A 12,308-nucleotide genomic window follows, 5' to 3' on the forward strand; every position below is an offset into this window, starting at 1 on the left:
ACTTACACTCATGATCATTCATCCGATCAGATACAACATACACATAGTAATAAGTTATGCTATAAAATTAAACCCTCGCGCTCGGATAAAAAAATGAGACAAATAAATACTGCAAATTCTTTTAGGCAAAATGAAATGATAAATCTACTTACACATAGACTGTTAAATGCGTTCATGGGCAACTGTGCCTTTTGTGCGAGCAAAAACGTCGGTGAAAGCACGTGACATTGTCTAAAAATAATTCCAAATTCGTCTAAATTAAGAAACCGGAAGCGGAAACACTTTTGATTAAATATGGTGGACACGGTGAACCTGTTGTAACTAGTTCAGGTGTATGGGAACGAAATATGTGATTTATTTTCAAAGTGCGTATGTATAAACGACAATATTCCCCATTTAGGATATGTGCCATCTTATAGTCATCGATAATATATAATAAGGCCAAATATGGCAAAATGCACGAGAGTGAACCGCACTAAAGCGGTACACAAGCTTGCAAGCTATTTACATGATTATGTCTTAGATTCTATATGATTGCCAGGTGCTCAATCCATTTTCAAGGTACTCCTTCCTGGATTTTTTACTGAAATAAAATTATTTATAAGGAAGACCTGGCAGAGTAACAAGATTCTATCGCCAAATTTGTTTGTTGGATCAGAGAGCGGTATAGCTACAAATTCGGTTGGACCACCGGTATAAATAAATACTCCTACTAATAGATATGTTGACAAATGAAAGTGGTACCTGTGGTTGGATAATTGTTTTTGATGATGGGACACTCATCATTAAAAATGATCACAACCTTTCTTGGCTAAAGATGAACTAAAATAGTGAATTATATGGTCTCGCATTCCCCCAGGGTAGGGGTAAAATTACATTTTTGGATGTATTTTTTTTATTTTCTTTCGGAAAAAGATCAAACTTGGTTATAATTGTTAGTATAGGATGACAGTTTCATGTTATACACATATAGTCCCTGGCTGACCCCAAGACGCTGATGGGTTGGGTTTTCCATTTGACCCACTTAGGCGACCATTTAGACCATTGGGCCTCTACCTTAAGAAAAGACTGGTGTTTCATCAGTCTGTTTGTTTTAATAGATCTGAAAACATGGACACATTTTAATTCATATATGTATTTGTTTGGTTTCTATTTACTAACATAGTGATTCAAGATGTCAACAACCTGGTTGACATTTTATTTGGTCCTTACTATAATATATTAGACACCTAAATGTATATAGGATACACTAATATTGATTGAGAAAAAGTATAGAGGGTTGATCATGAGAAGAAAGAGAGAGCATGGCTGGGACAAATGTTAATGTTTAGATGATCAATTAGTAGAGCTTTTTGTCTCGAGTTAATGAATGTATCAGTGTTAAATTTGTCTAATCTTGAAAGTGGAGGTTTGTGATTCTAATGAATTACTATATTATGAAAATATAATATTATTATGTATATATGGAAGTGTAGGTTAAAACATTTACTGAAGCAATTAATGTCCAGTTATAGTGGTTTTGACCAAATAACATAATCTCCAGATCTATTAAAAATGGTAATGAAATGAAAACAATACATTGGGTATACATTGGAGCATAAAACTAGTTTTTTTAGGGACGCACAGTTGTAATTCTAATGTATTTCCTATGTTGTAGATAAACATGTACATTTTCAGGGTAAAATGGCAGAAAAAGAAGTTACAAAGGAAGAATTAAATCTGCAGTCGCCACTAAATGAAAATTCTGCTGACGATAAAAAAGATGAAGGCATCACTGAAAATGCAGATCTTGACAAGCCAGTAGGAGTTGATAATGAGATGACTCAAGATCCACTGTCTACTGATAGTGGTATAGCATCCAGTGAAGAGAGCAGCACAGAAAATGGTGAAACACATCACACTATTTCTCTAGACAGAGCTGAAGAACAGGAAACACAAGATGACAAGGCAATCAAGGATGATGGTAAACCTGTAAATCTAATGGCTTGTGTTTTACAATTTTCGATTTGAGAAAGTCCTGTACATAAATTTTTTTCTCGTATAGTTATAAGCTCACCATCATCAGCTGGGCTGTCAAATTGCCTCTTGTCTATGATCTGTCATCCATCTGTCCTTACAAAATTCTTGTTATCACTATTTATTGAGAAATACTGGATGGATCATTTTCAGATTTTATATGTAAGTTTCCCTGTGTCCCTAGTTGTGTTTTGTCCCATTTTGTGATTGATCAGAAATAGGCAGGCCATCTTGAATTTTGACAGTACTGGTAATAATTTGTTATGGTGATTTCTTGAAAAGTACATGTTGGATCAGCTTCATAGGTAGGTTTCCCTTTGGTTTGTAGTTTAACATTGTCTCATTTTGGGACAAACCCAAAAAACTTAATGGATAATAGTCAGCCATCTTGGATTTTGACAGTGATGGTTTGTTATTGGAAATTCTTGATTTTTGAACAGATCAGAAAATCAATATGCCAGTCAGACAGCCATTTTGGATTTTACAGTTAAAAACTAGAATCAACTTTACTGAAAAGGAACTTTCAAATTTCATAATAAACAGTGAAGAAAATGGAAAAGCTCCTTCTTTCTAAGATCAAATGAATATCAAACAACAGTGGGTGTCATGATCCATCTGGAAAATTACTGTTTGGAATAGAGAATATTACATCAGTAGTGATTACATTATCCTCAAAGTAATAGAATAAAGAATTGTGTAACAAAAGAATTGTTCATGAAATGCTGTTTTTGGCATCTGGTTTTTGTTTGTGCGGAAATAACTCTTTTCCATATTTTTTTCATCTAGATGGGGAGGTAGATCTAGGAGACCTAACACATTTGGACAGTAAGAGTAGGAATGCACTGTTTGAGAAAGGCCTCAATTATGACAAAGATGGCAAGAGAAACTGTGCCCTTAAGTGTTACATGGCATGTTTAAAAAATCTTCAGTCTGACAGTCACTTTCCTCTGCTGCCTCAGTGTCTACGCAATGTAAGCTGGTGCTATTTTAAATCAATTCATATAAGATTTTCACCTCAATAAATTAATGACATTGATAAATAAGGGATTTGAAGAATGGTAATTACAATTGTACTATTTTTCAAAACACAAGATGTTGTGTTTCCTGATTCTATCATTAATGAAATTGTCCTAAGAAGACACGACCCCTTACCTATGTATAGGGCTTAAAGGTCTTGATTCAAAGTCATTGACTCAATGGTATTTAGTCAACATCCATAGCTTTACATTTACCTACACCATTTAAATAATTCTGTACAATAAATCTTACATAATTGTGTTTTTTTCCAGATTGCTGACATATTCTACCAAAAAGATGAATGTATCCTTGTTTTTGAGACTACTTTTAATTCATTAATTACCAAACATAAGAATGATTTTAGTCATGTGTTTAGATCAATGTTTAAATTTTGATTGGCTGTATGTCCTGATATTGTTTCTCCATATACACTAGCAGCGTGATACTTCATTATTTATCCTTGATTGATGTAGTGGACAAAGCAGTCCATTTTATACAGGCTGAGAAAGTGTATTATGAGACTGCTTTGATAGATACAACAGAAATCCAGGCAAGGCTAGGTGAGCATTACACTTTTGTTTTATTGAAAACAATATTATTTTGTTTTTTAAACTCACACAAATTTCACAATCAAAATAATTTTACAAGAATTAATTGCTGTAAATCAAGACTGGGGTAATGAAGGATGATTATACTGTGATATGTTAAAGTCTGTTTTGTGAAAACCTAAAATTATACAGTTGTTTTGATGTAGAAATTGCAATAGTTATTTGTTCTTTAGAATGTGTCCAAGCGCCAGGTCTGTCAAGATTCGCCTTAACTTCATCCCACTGTTCAATCCTTAAACCAAACAGCTGAATAAAATCCTTTTCTCAGATTTTTTTGGTTTGCTATTGTTTTCTTCAATTTTGAATAAACCACCATTGTATCAACGCTACTAAACAGATATCTGCATTTTCATGGATTTTGGTGTTGAGTAAAACAAGAGTAGAGTTAGTATTAAAAAAGTTAAATCAGTCTAGAAATAAATGTACTGTACAACTTATCACTTGACTTAATGTACAAGAAGAGAGAGAATATTTTCTTTGTTATTGATTTGTCCAGATGAAGCTGAGAAGACATCAGGAAATGGAGATCAAATGGAGCAAACTATGGATACTGTTCGTGCTGAAGAATACGAACACTTAGCAAAGCTGTGTCTGGATAAAGATCAGTGAGTATTCTACTGTGTTCTTGTACAACAAGACAAATATTTTTCTTTTTTTGGACAGGTGTACCACACTTTTACTGGTGTGATATTTCCTTGTCTCGCTGTAGGTGTACCACACTTTTACTGGTGTGATATTTTCTTGTCTCACTGTAGGTGTACCACACTTTTACTGTTGTGATATTTCCTTGTCTCACTGTAGGTGTACCACACTTTTACTGGTGTGATATTTCCTTGTCTCACTGTAGGTGTACCACACTTTTACTGGTGTGATATTTCCTTGTCTCACTGTAGGTGTACCACACTTTTACTGTTGTGATATTTCCTTGTCTCACTGTAGGTGTACCACACTTTTACTGGTGTGATATTTCCTTGTCTCACTGTAGTTGTACCACACTTTTACTGGTGTGATATTTCCTTGTCTCGCTGGTGTACCACACTTTTACTGGTGTGATATTTCCTTGTCTCGCTGTAGGTGTACCACACTTTCACTGGTGTGATATTTCCTTGTCTCACTGTAGGTGTACCACACTTTCACTGTTGTGATATTTCCTTGTCTCACTGTAGGTGTACCACACTTTCACTGGTGTGATATTTCCTTGTCTCACTGTAGGTGTACCACACTTTTACTGGTGTGATATTTCCTTGTCTCACTGTAGGTGTACCACACTTTTACTGGTGTGATATTTCCTTGTCTCACTGTAGGTGTACCACACTTTTACTGGTGTGATATTTCCTTGTCTCACTGTAGTTGTACCACACTTTTACTGGTGTGATATTTCCTTGTCTCGCTGGTGTACCACACTTTTACTGGTGTGATATTTCCTTGTCTCGCTGTAGGTGTACCACACTTTCACTGGTGTGATATTTCCTTGTCTCACTGTAGGTGTACCACACTTTCACTGTTGTGATATTTCCTTGTCTCACTGTAGGTGTACCACACTTTCACTGGTGTGATATTTCCTTGTCTCACTGTAGGTGTACCACACTTTTACTGGTGTGATATTTCCTTGTCTCACTGTAGGTTTACCACACTTTTACTGGTGTGATATTTCCTTGTCTCATCCTAGGGTTTAGATGAGTTGTTTCCCCTTTCGTAACAATGATGTCACATGAATGAATACAAAAAGATAAGTTAACAATAAGGGTAAAAGAAAGTTAATCTAGAGAGAATCTCAAACACTTTGAAATAATTATCATGTTTCATATGGTCAACAAGCCTCATTTTCGCTGCATTAATAACCTACCCCTTTCACACGTATATAATAAACTGGAGTTAATGAAAAAAAGGCATGATGATCAGATAGCACATATGAGATGAGAATTAGATATAAGTTTTGGATCTGGATCATGTTGTTGTCTGTTGTCACTTACATCGTTTTGTTTCCATTATTTCAGACCACAACTTGCTTTGGAGTATGCCGGAAAGGTAATTTGCCATTCAATCAAGAAAAAAAAAGATATTTAAAATAATCTTATAGATTTTTTGACAGTTAATAGATTCTGCTCAATTTGTTTTATATGCTGGATTTAAAGTCAACATGATTTATCTTATTCCAGGCAACAAAGATGCGTCAGCAGTTGTTAGGTGATAGTCATCCCGTCACGGTACAGAGCCTGGACTTCTTTGCCTCAGTGTATGCTAAAGTAGGGCAGGAACAGTACCAAGGTAATAGTAACATTTTGTTTTTGAAGAATGCTTGTAGGGTGTTGCCACTGTAACAAAACGGTGGATGACTTTAGTTATGTAGTGCAAATGCTTTTCCAATCTGAAGTATCCATATTACATTGTATTACCTATTAATTAGTGTTTTGTACAATCCATTCTCCAAGAGATTAATTTTAGTGAAATACAATACTAATACAATACTGTAGTTATCCAATATTAAGCCTACAAGTTATATGTGGTAACAAGCCCACCTGTATCTATTGTTGTTGAGTATAAATGTTACTGTATGTATCCAGTAATAAGCCCAAGCTTGGTAATAAGCCCACCTATATCAAATGCTGTTAAGTAGAATTACAAGCAAATATTTATTCACAGCCCTGCAATAAACCCTTCCCCTGACATTGAAAGCCAAGTCAATGAATTGGTTCATCACTCCCTACCTGTGGTGGTTTGTGTTTCTGAGGAAACTGAGAAACCAACTGGTTGGTACTCTAGTGGTTGTGCCCTTGGGCAAGAGGCTTTGCCCTCATTTCTCTGGACGGCATGCAAACGGCCTCTGGTATGTTCTTCATTGAGGTTTCCACCAACTTCTAGAAGGAGGCCTTGCCTCAAAAGGGCCTTGGCTGTTAACTGGCTGATTAACCCTGTGAACAAACAAGCAAACAAAAATCAAAGAGAATTTGTATGTGTTCCTCGTGGACTTGTTACTACAAGGTGACACTACCTGAGAATGACCCTTGCTGTTTACTCAGCAAGCCCTGGAGGGCTTATCACAGGGTTAATGATGAATTAGTAACAAAATAAAGAGGATTAATTGGCATTTTGAAATCATACAATTTTTTTTAATTAGAATCAATGAAGAAACTCAATAATAATGAGGTAGAAGAGAATGATGAAGAAAACAACGACTCTGCTTCACCTGTGTCTATACTTCGTAAAAGAAAAACAGGTGATCTTTTTTGTTGAAATTATTAATTTTTCAAGTTGCCATAATTTGTTTCTCACTTGTTGTAAAATAGATAAAGTTTATATGTACAAGGATAATGGTATCTCACTTGTTGTAAAATAGATAAAGTTTATATGTACAAGGATAACGGTATCTCACTTAGATAAAGTTTATATGTACTAGAATAAGGGTATCTCACTTGTCGTAAAATAGATAAAGTTTATATGTACAAGAATAATGGTATCTCACTTGTCATAAAATAGATAAAGTTTATATGTACTAGAATAATGGTATCTCACTTAGATAAAGTTTATATGTACTAGAATAACAGTATCTCACTTGTCGTAAAATAGATAAAGTTTATATGTACAAGGATAATGGTATCTCACTTGCTGTAAAATAGATATGTTTATATGTACAAGAATAACGGTATCTCACTTGTTGTAAAATAGATAAAGTTTATTTGTACTAGAATAACGGTATCTCACTTGTTGTAAAATAGATAAGTTTATATGTACAAGAATAACGGTATCTCACTTGTTGTAAAATAGATAAAGTTTATTTGTACTATCTCACTTGTCATAAAATAGATAAAGTTTATTTGTACTAGAATAATGGTATCTCACTTAGATGAAGTTTATATGTACTAGAATAACGGTATCTCACTTAGATAAAGTTTATATGTACAAGAATAACGGTATCTCACTTAGATAAAGTTTATATGTACTAGAATAACGGTATCTCACTTAGATAAAGTTTATATGTACTAGAATAACGGTATCTCACTTAGATAAAGTTTATATGTACTAGAATAATGGTATCTCACTTAGATAAAGTTTATATGTACAAGAATAACGGTATCTCACTTAGATAAAGTTTATATGTACAAGAATAACGGTATATATGTAACACATCTCTGGATGAAAACAAAAGCACTAATGTTTTACAGCTCATTCAGGTTTTTTAAGTTGATCAACTTTCACTCTAGTATTGATAACATTTCATGGATATGAATTTTTTGTTGATGTTTTAAATGTTGTTCGGACCATGAAAAAGAATAAGGTCCTGTTTAGGCCCTGCATATTTCATATAACATTTGTTTTTATAGTGATTTTATTTTTCACAGGAGACAAGGAAGAGAAAAAAGTCCGATTTGATGAATCTCAAATACAAAACCACGAACAGGATGAGAGTAAGATGAATGGTTGTTTTTCATTGATTACTTAAAATATTAATCTTTGAAAGGGTACTTTTACCTACACAAGTTATCGTAGGAGTTGTCTCTCTTCATGCTTATTTGATTCGTGTTTTACAGTGGGAGACCTAAGAAAATGTCAGCAGTGCTTCTCTGGAATACATTAAAATGTTGTATATCCTGATGTTTTCTGTAATTAACATCATTATCAATCATTTCTTATTACATTGTAGTGTCAGATGAAACATTGGCGAAGAACGTATTGTGGGCACTACTGTTAATCTGTTGTGTGTTACTGTTGGTGCTAGCTTCCTACCTGTACTGTAAGCTCCAACCCGAATCTGTCACCTGTGGGAACATCCGCTCCAATATCTACTACACCTACATGAGGGCTAAGTACATCTACTATCACTACTTCAGTTCTACAGAAGGTGCACAGTATACCTAAACTTACTGTAATGTGGAGTCACAGCAGGTTTATATTCTACACCTTACACATGTGATTATACACTTGTTAATTAATACACTTCAATGAACACTTTTACACAGAACACACTGATTGGTTACTTCACATAATGAACTGAAAACTGTGAAAACAGAATATGTTTTGTTTAAAAACACAAATAAGTACGAACTTGTTATACTCTAAATAAACACCTAAAAAACATAAATCAAAGCCAACCTCTGTAAATCTCTAGGCTACATGTGCAGTAAGTACTGAAAAACACAGAGTTAAACAATGTTAAGAAGGTGTGGAGATAGGTGTGTACCAACTAAACAGAAATGTTCATTGTATCGTAGAAAACAAGGCATTGAAGTGTTTATTGAATTCATGGAAAATTATATACAAAATATGTATTAGTTATTTAAGTTGTTGACAGTAATTAAGACATTGTTTGATATGTTCAACATTTGTTTACATACTGTTGATCAGTATATTATTGAAATGATTATGTGCAATTGCTTCCATAAGGTTGTGTATGTTTGAAAGCTGATTGTCCAGACTGAAATTGTGATATAATTTATAAATGAGTATTTGTTATTCTGGACTGCATACTGTGTTACATTGCTTTTGGATGTGTTTGTAATCTGATTAGTGAAGGTTTGATTATTAAGAAATTAACCATTTGATTTGAACTGATACCTTTTTAAAGCACTTTATGAATTGTTTTATGCAGGGTGACAAGTGCACTCTCTCACAAGCCTTGACATTCAGGCAGTTCTGACAAGGTTGATAATAGGTTGATGAATTGTTTTATGAACTGAAGACTGGTGTGTGTATATGAAAGGTGAGGGACTGATGCTACTGATAGAACTAAAATGTTTCTTAATTATCTCTGTAACTACATGTATAAACAGAATGCTGCACTGACGTTTAGGATTATCTCCCTTCTTATCATGTTTCCCATTTAGATGAATTCTGCCAGTAATCTCCTTTTGCACTATACAGCATATTGTGATCATAATTAAATGTACAGCAATAATTAATTAATTCAGTCTTCACTTAGAATTTACCTTAGTGTTGTAAGTTTTACACTTATTGGAGAGCATACACTCACAATATAACTTGGCGTTGTAGATCCCTGATTTAACCTCTTTCAGATAGTTGTAGATACATGCTATATCATCAGTGATACAAAATCATAGTCCTGTTTGTATAGAAATCCCCATCACAAAACACTACATAGAATTCTTATATCACAAAGCAATAACATTTTGGGAGAAATCAACTATGACAAAAGATCTCTATTACAAAGGTAACGCTAGAAAAGTTGTTTGTTAAGACCAATTTTAGCAGGCTAAATTTGGATTTTAGGCAATTATTTTGACTTTTACATGGAAAACCTGTGTCTATAATGGCATCCAATGACAGTCAGACTCTTAATGCTTGGTTGATTATTAATTTTTCATCAGAAGCATTTGTGGAGGAATATAAACCTAGCGTTCCTTCATACTCACTAATTAAGTATTTTAGTCAAGTTGTCGACAGAGAGCTTTTCTTCAACATTCTTAGTTTTGACTTGAAATATAGTCTGGTTATTTCTTTGGATTTTGACTTTTTAAGTTCCATTCAATTCAACATATTCATTTTAATTTATTTGATGTACTTTTGTTTTACAGAAGACCTCTTTTTATGTACAGTGTATTTGTTTTCAGATATATTCTTAAAGTAGATAGTTGTCTCTTGCCTAGAGAGATCGGTAATGAATGTCTATATTGTTAGGGGACTGATATGTAATGTTGCTATCAGGTTTTGTGTTGATCATAATATATACAGTTGTTATTACTGGGAGATACAATATTACCATGTACATTACGTGTTGTTGTGTCTGTTATGTCCATCAAAGTTTACATACATACCTCTCTCTATATGTCTCAAGTATGAAGGTTTTCCCAACAATATATAACACAACACCAGTAGCAAAAGCCAACTATTGTCTCATACCTTGTTGGTTTTAACATTTTGTCAGACCTATTGCCTAGAGAAACAGTAGATTCAGAAAAGACTAACATATGAGTATTACAGAGGTCGTTATGTTATTTTAATGCCTCTACAAGGATTCGAACCAAGGACCCCAGTTTATAATTCTGACTCTCATTCATTCAAGCTAAAGAGAAGTTCTTACTAGCAAAGTGGTATTACTGGACTAGCATGTTACCAGGGTTACATAAAGGTTAAAAGTAAAGGTCAGAATTTCACATAATGGCTATGAATGCAAATTCCCAGGGTTATAAAAATGACTTTTGCTGCTGTGCCTACTTGTTCAATAAGCAGTAATATTTGGAGTCTTCAGTAGTGATTTTGAATAACTTTGGTAGAATATTAATTACTGTAGTTTTAGATAAAAAAAATGGTTTCACTGAATTTGAAGTAGAGTTCTTGTTGCCATTATTTGTAAAATCAGTATTCAGACTATATAATGTTATGTCAATAGATAATCTTTAATTAGATATTGTCCAGGTGTCCAATGTCAGACCCTCTGTGCCTTTTGTTTTATGGAATAGAAATTTCCAGCAAAAAATTGACAGAGTTGAAAACCAGTGATTTGATCAGTAGAGAGTTACACATTATTGTATTGCTCTTACAGCCGTATAAATGACCGACCTGGTATATCTATGCAGTGTCCAGTAAAGCCTTGTATAATGAGGAACTGAGTGTTAATCAAAGTGGTACCTGTGATATGTCTGTTATCCAGGTTGTAATGATGTATTGATTTTTCCATCATTCTACAATAAGTAAGAAAAGCTGGCCTTTTCTTCAATGATGTTTTTATTCTAATTTATGTGATTATATTTTTTAAATCACTTTATTTTTTTTGTCAATGATGTATAAAAATAAAGTTATCAGACTTCATCTTGTGTCTATGTTGATTTCATGATCTACACATATACAATTTGAGCCTACATACACATATACACAGCTTTAAATATATCAATTAACCAGAATGGAGATCATGGATATACATTATGTCTAAAATGTATAATATTATACTTAGATTTTCAACATCTTCTCAATAACCTAAAGGCCCAGGGTCAAGGTATTGGGCAAGTAGCGTACTGGGATGAAAGGCTACCAAGTTTGTTCAAATGAATAACCTTGACCTATTTGAAGGTCAAAGGGGTCAAAATGTGTTGAAATCTTTAAACAACTTCTTCTCAATAACAAAATGGTCCAGGGTCATGATATTGGGCAAGTAGCCGGTTGCGATTGTTCAAACGAATGACCTTGACCTTCATTCACAGGGTCACGGGGGTCGGATATGCTAAACAACAGACAATGTTGTCAGTTCTCTTTAATTGAAAATGAAGCCTTTAAACTTTGAAACAATAAAAACTTTGCAGTATGCATATATCAGTTCTGTTCTATCTGTCCCAATGCTGGGGCTGTAACAGGTACTGAAACTGCCCAAAGACCTGAGGACTCGAGTGACCGTTAAGGCCCTTGGGTCTCTTGATTTTTCACAATCATACATTTGTATATCTTCATGAACATGAATGCAATGCCCAATCTACACCAATCAAATACCTTGATATTTACTGGCAACTGTGACTAACGTGTGTGGTGAGTTCAATTTGTGGATGTATATCATTGTAGATTGTATAAAGAAGGACTTGCTCCCAATCTTGACAAGTTTTTGAAATTCAAGCTTTGTATCAAAATGCAATACAGTTTATAGGTACAAGTACATTATACATAATTTAATGATCAAAATTCATGTAATGTACAAGACGGCGGAGGACAATTCCATTCAAATAC

The 12,308-nt window shown here is 33.9% G+C and overlaps 1 protein-coding gene across 3 annotated transcripts; it reads left to right on the forward strand.

Moving 5' to 3' along the window:
- The first annotated feature begins 311 nt into the window (after window positions 1–311).
- Window positions 312–11,392, forward strand: LOC132555130 (uncharacterized). Of its 3 annotated transcripts, none has more exons than XM_060219478.1 (11): window positions 312–365; window positions 1,678–1,963; window positions 2,803–2,987; window positions 3,306–3,336; window positions 3,507–3,593; window positions 4,138–4,246; window positions 5,639–5,669; window positions 5,801–5,909; window positions 6,760–6,858; window positions 7,982–8,047; window positions 8,284–11,392. In XM_060219478.1, exons 2-11 carry the CDS (start codon window positions 1,684–1,686, stop codon window positions 8,496–8,498), a joined length of 1,212 nt encoding a protein of 403 aa, XP_060075461.1. In that variant the 5' UTR covers window positions 312–365; window positions 1,678–1,683; the 3' UTR covers window positions 8,499–11,392. The 3 variants fall into 3 exon arrangements, with proteins under 3 accessions (XP_060075461.1, XP_060075463.1, XP_060075462.1); XM_060219479.1 differs by having other exon boundaries at window positions 361–369; XM_060219480.1 differs by lacking the exon at window positions 6,760–6,858.
- The last annotated feature ends 916 nt before the right edge of the window (window positions 11,393–12,308 follow it).

This window comes from Ylistrum balloti, unplaced genomic scaffold, assembly GCF_031769215.1.
Source record: "Ylistrum balloti isolate Yb309-2 unplaced genomic scaffold, AGI_CSIRO_Ybal_v1 Utg370454, whole genome shotgun sequence".
NCBI lineage: Eukaryota > Metazoa > Mollusca > Bivalvia > Pectinida > Pectinidae > Ylistrum > Ylistrum balloti.

What these genes read in the sequence shown, in the direction of transcription:
- LOC132555130 (XM_060219478.1), top strand. Translation starts at nt 1,684, where the DNA reads ATGGCAGAAAAAGAAGTTACAAAGGAAGAATTAAATCTGCAGTCGCCA. An exon ending in CTTTGGAGTATGCCGGAAAG is followed by an intron (nt 5,670 to 5,800) that starts GTAATTTGCCAT and finishes ATCTTATTCCAG; the next exon opens with GCAACAAAGATGCGTCAGCA. An exon ending in AAACCACGAACAGGATGAGA is followed by an intron (nt 8,048 to 8,283) that starts GTAAGATGAATG and finishes ATTACATTGTAG; the next exon opens with TGTCAGATGAAACATTGGCG.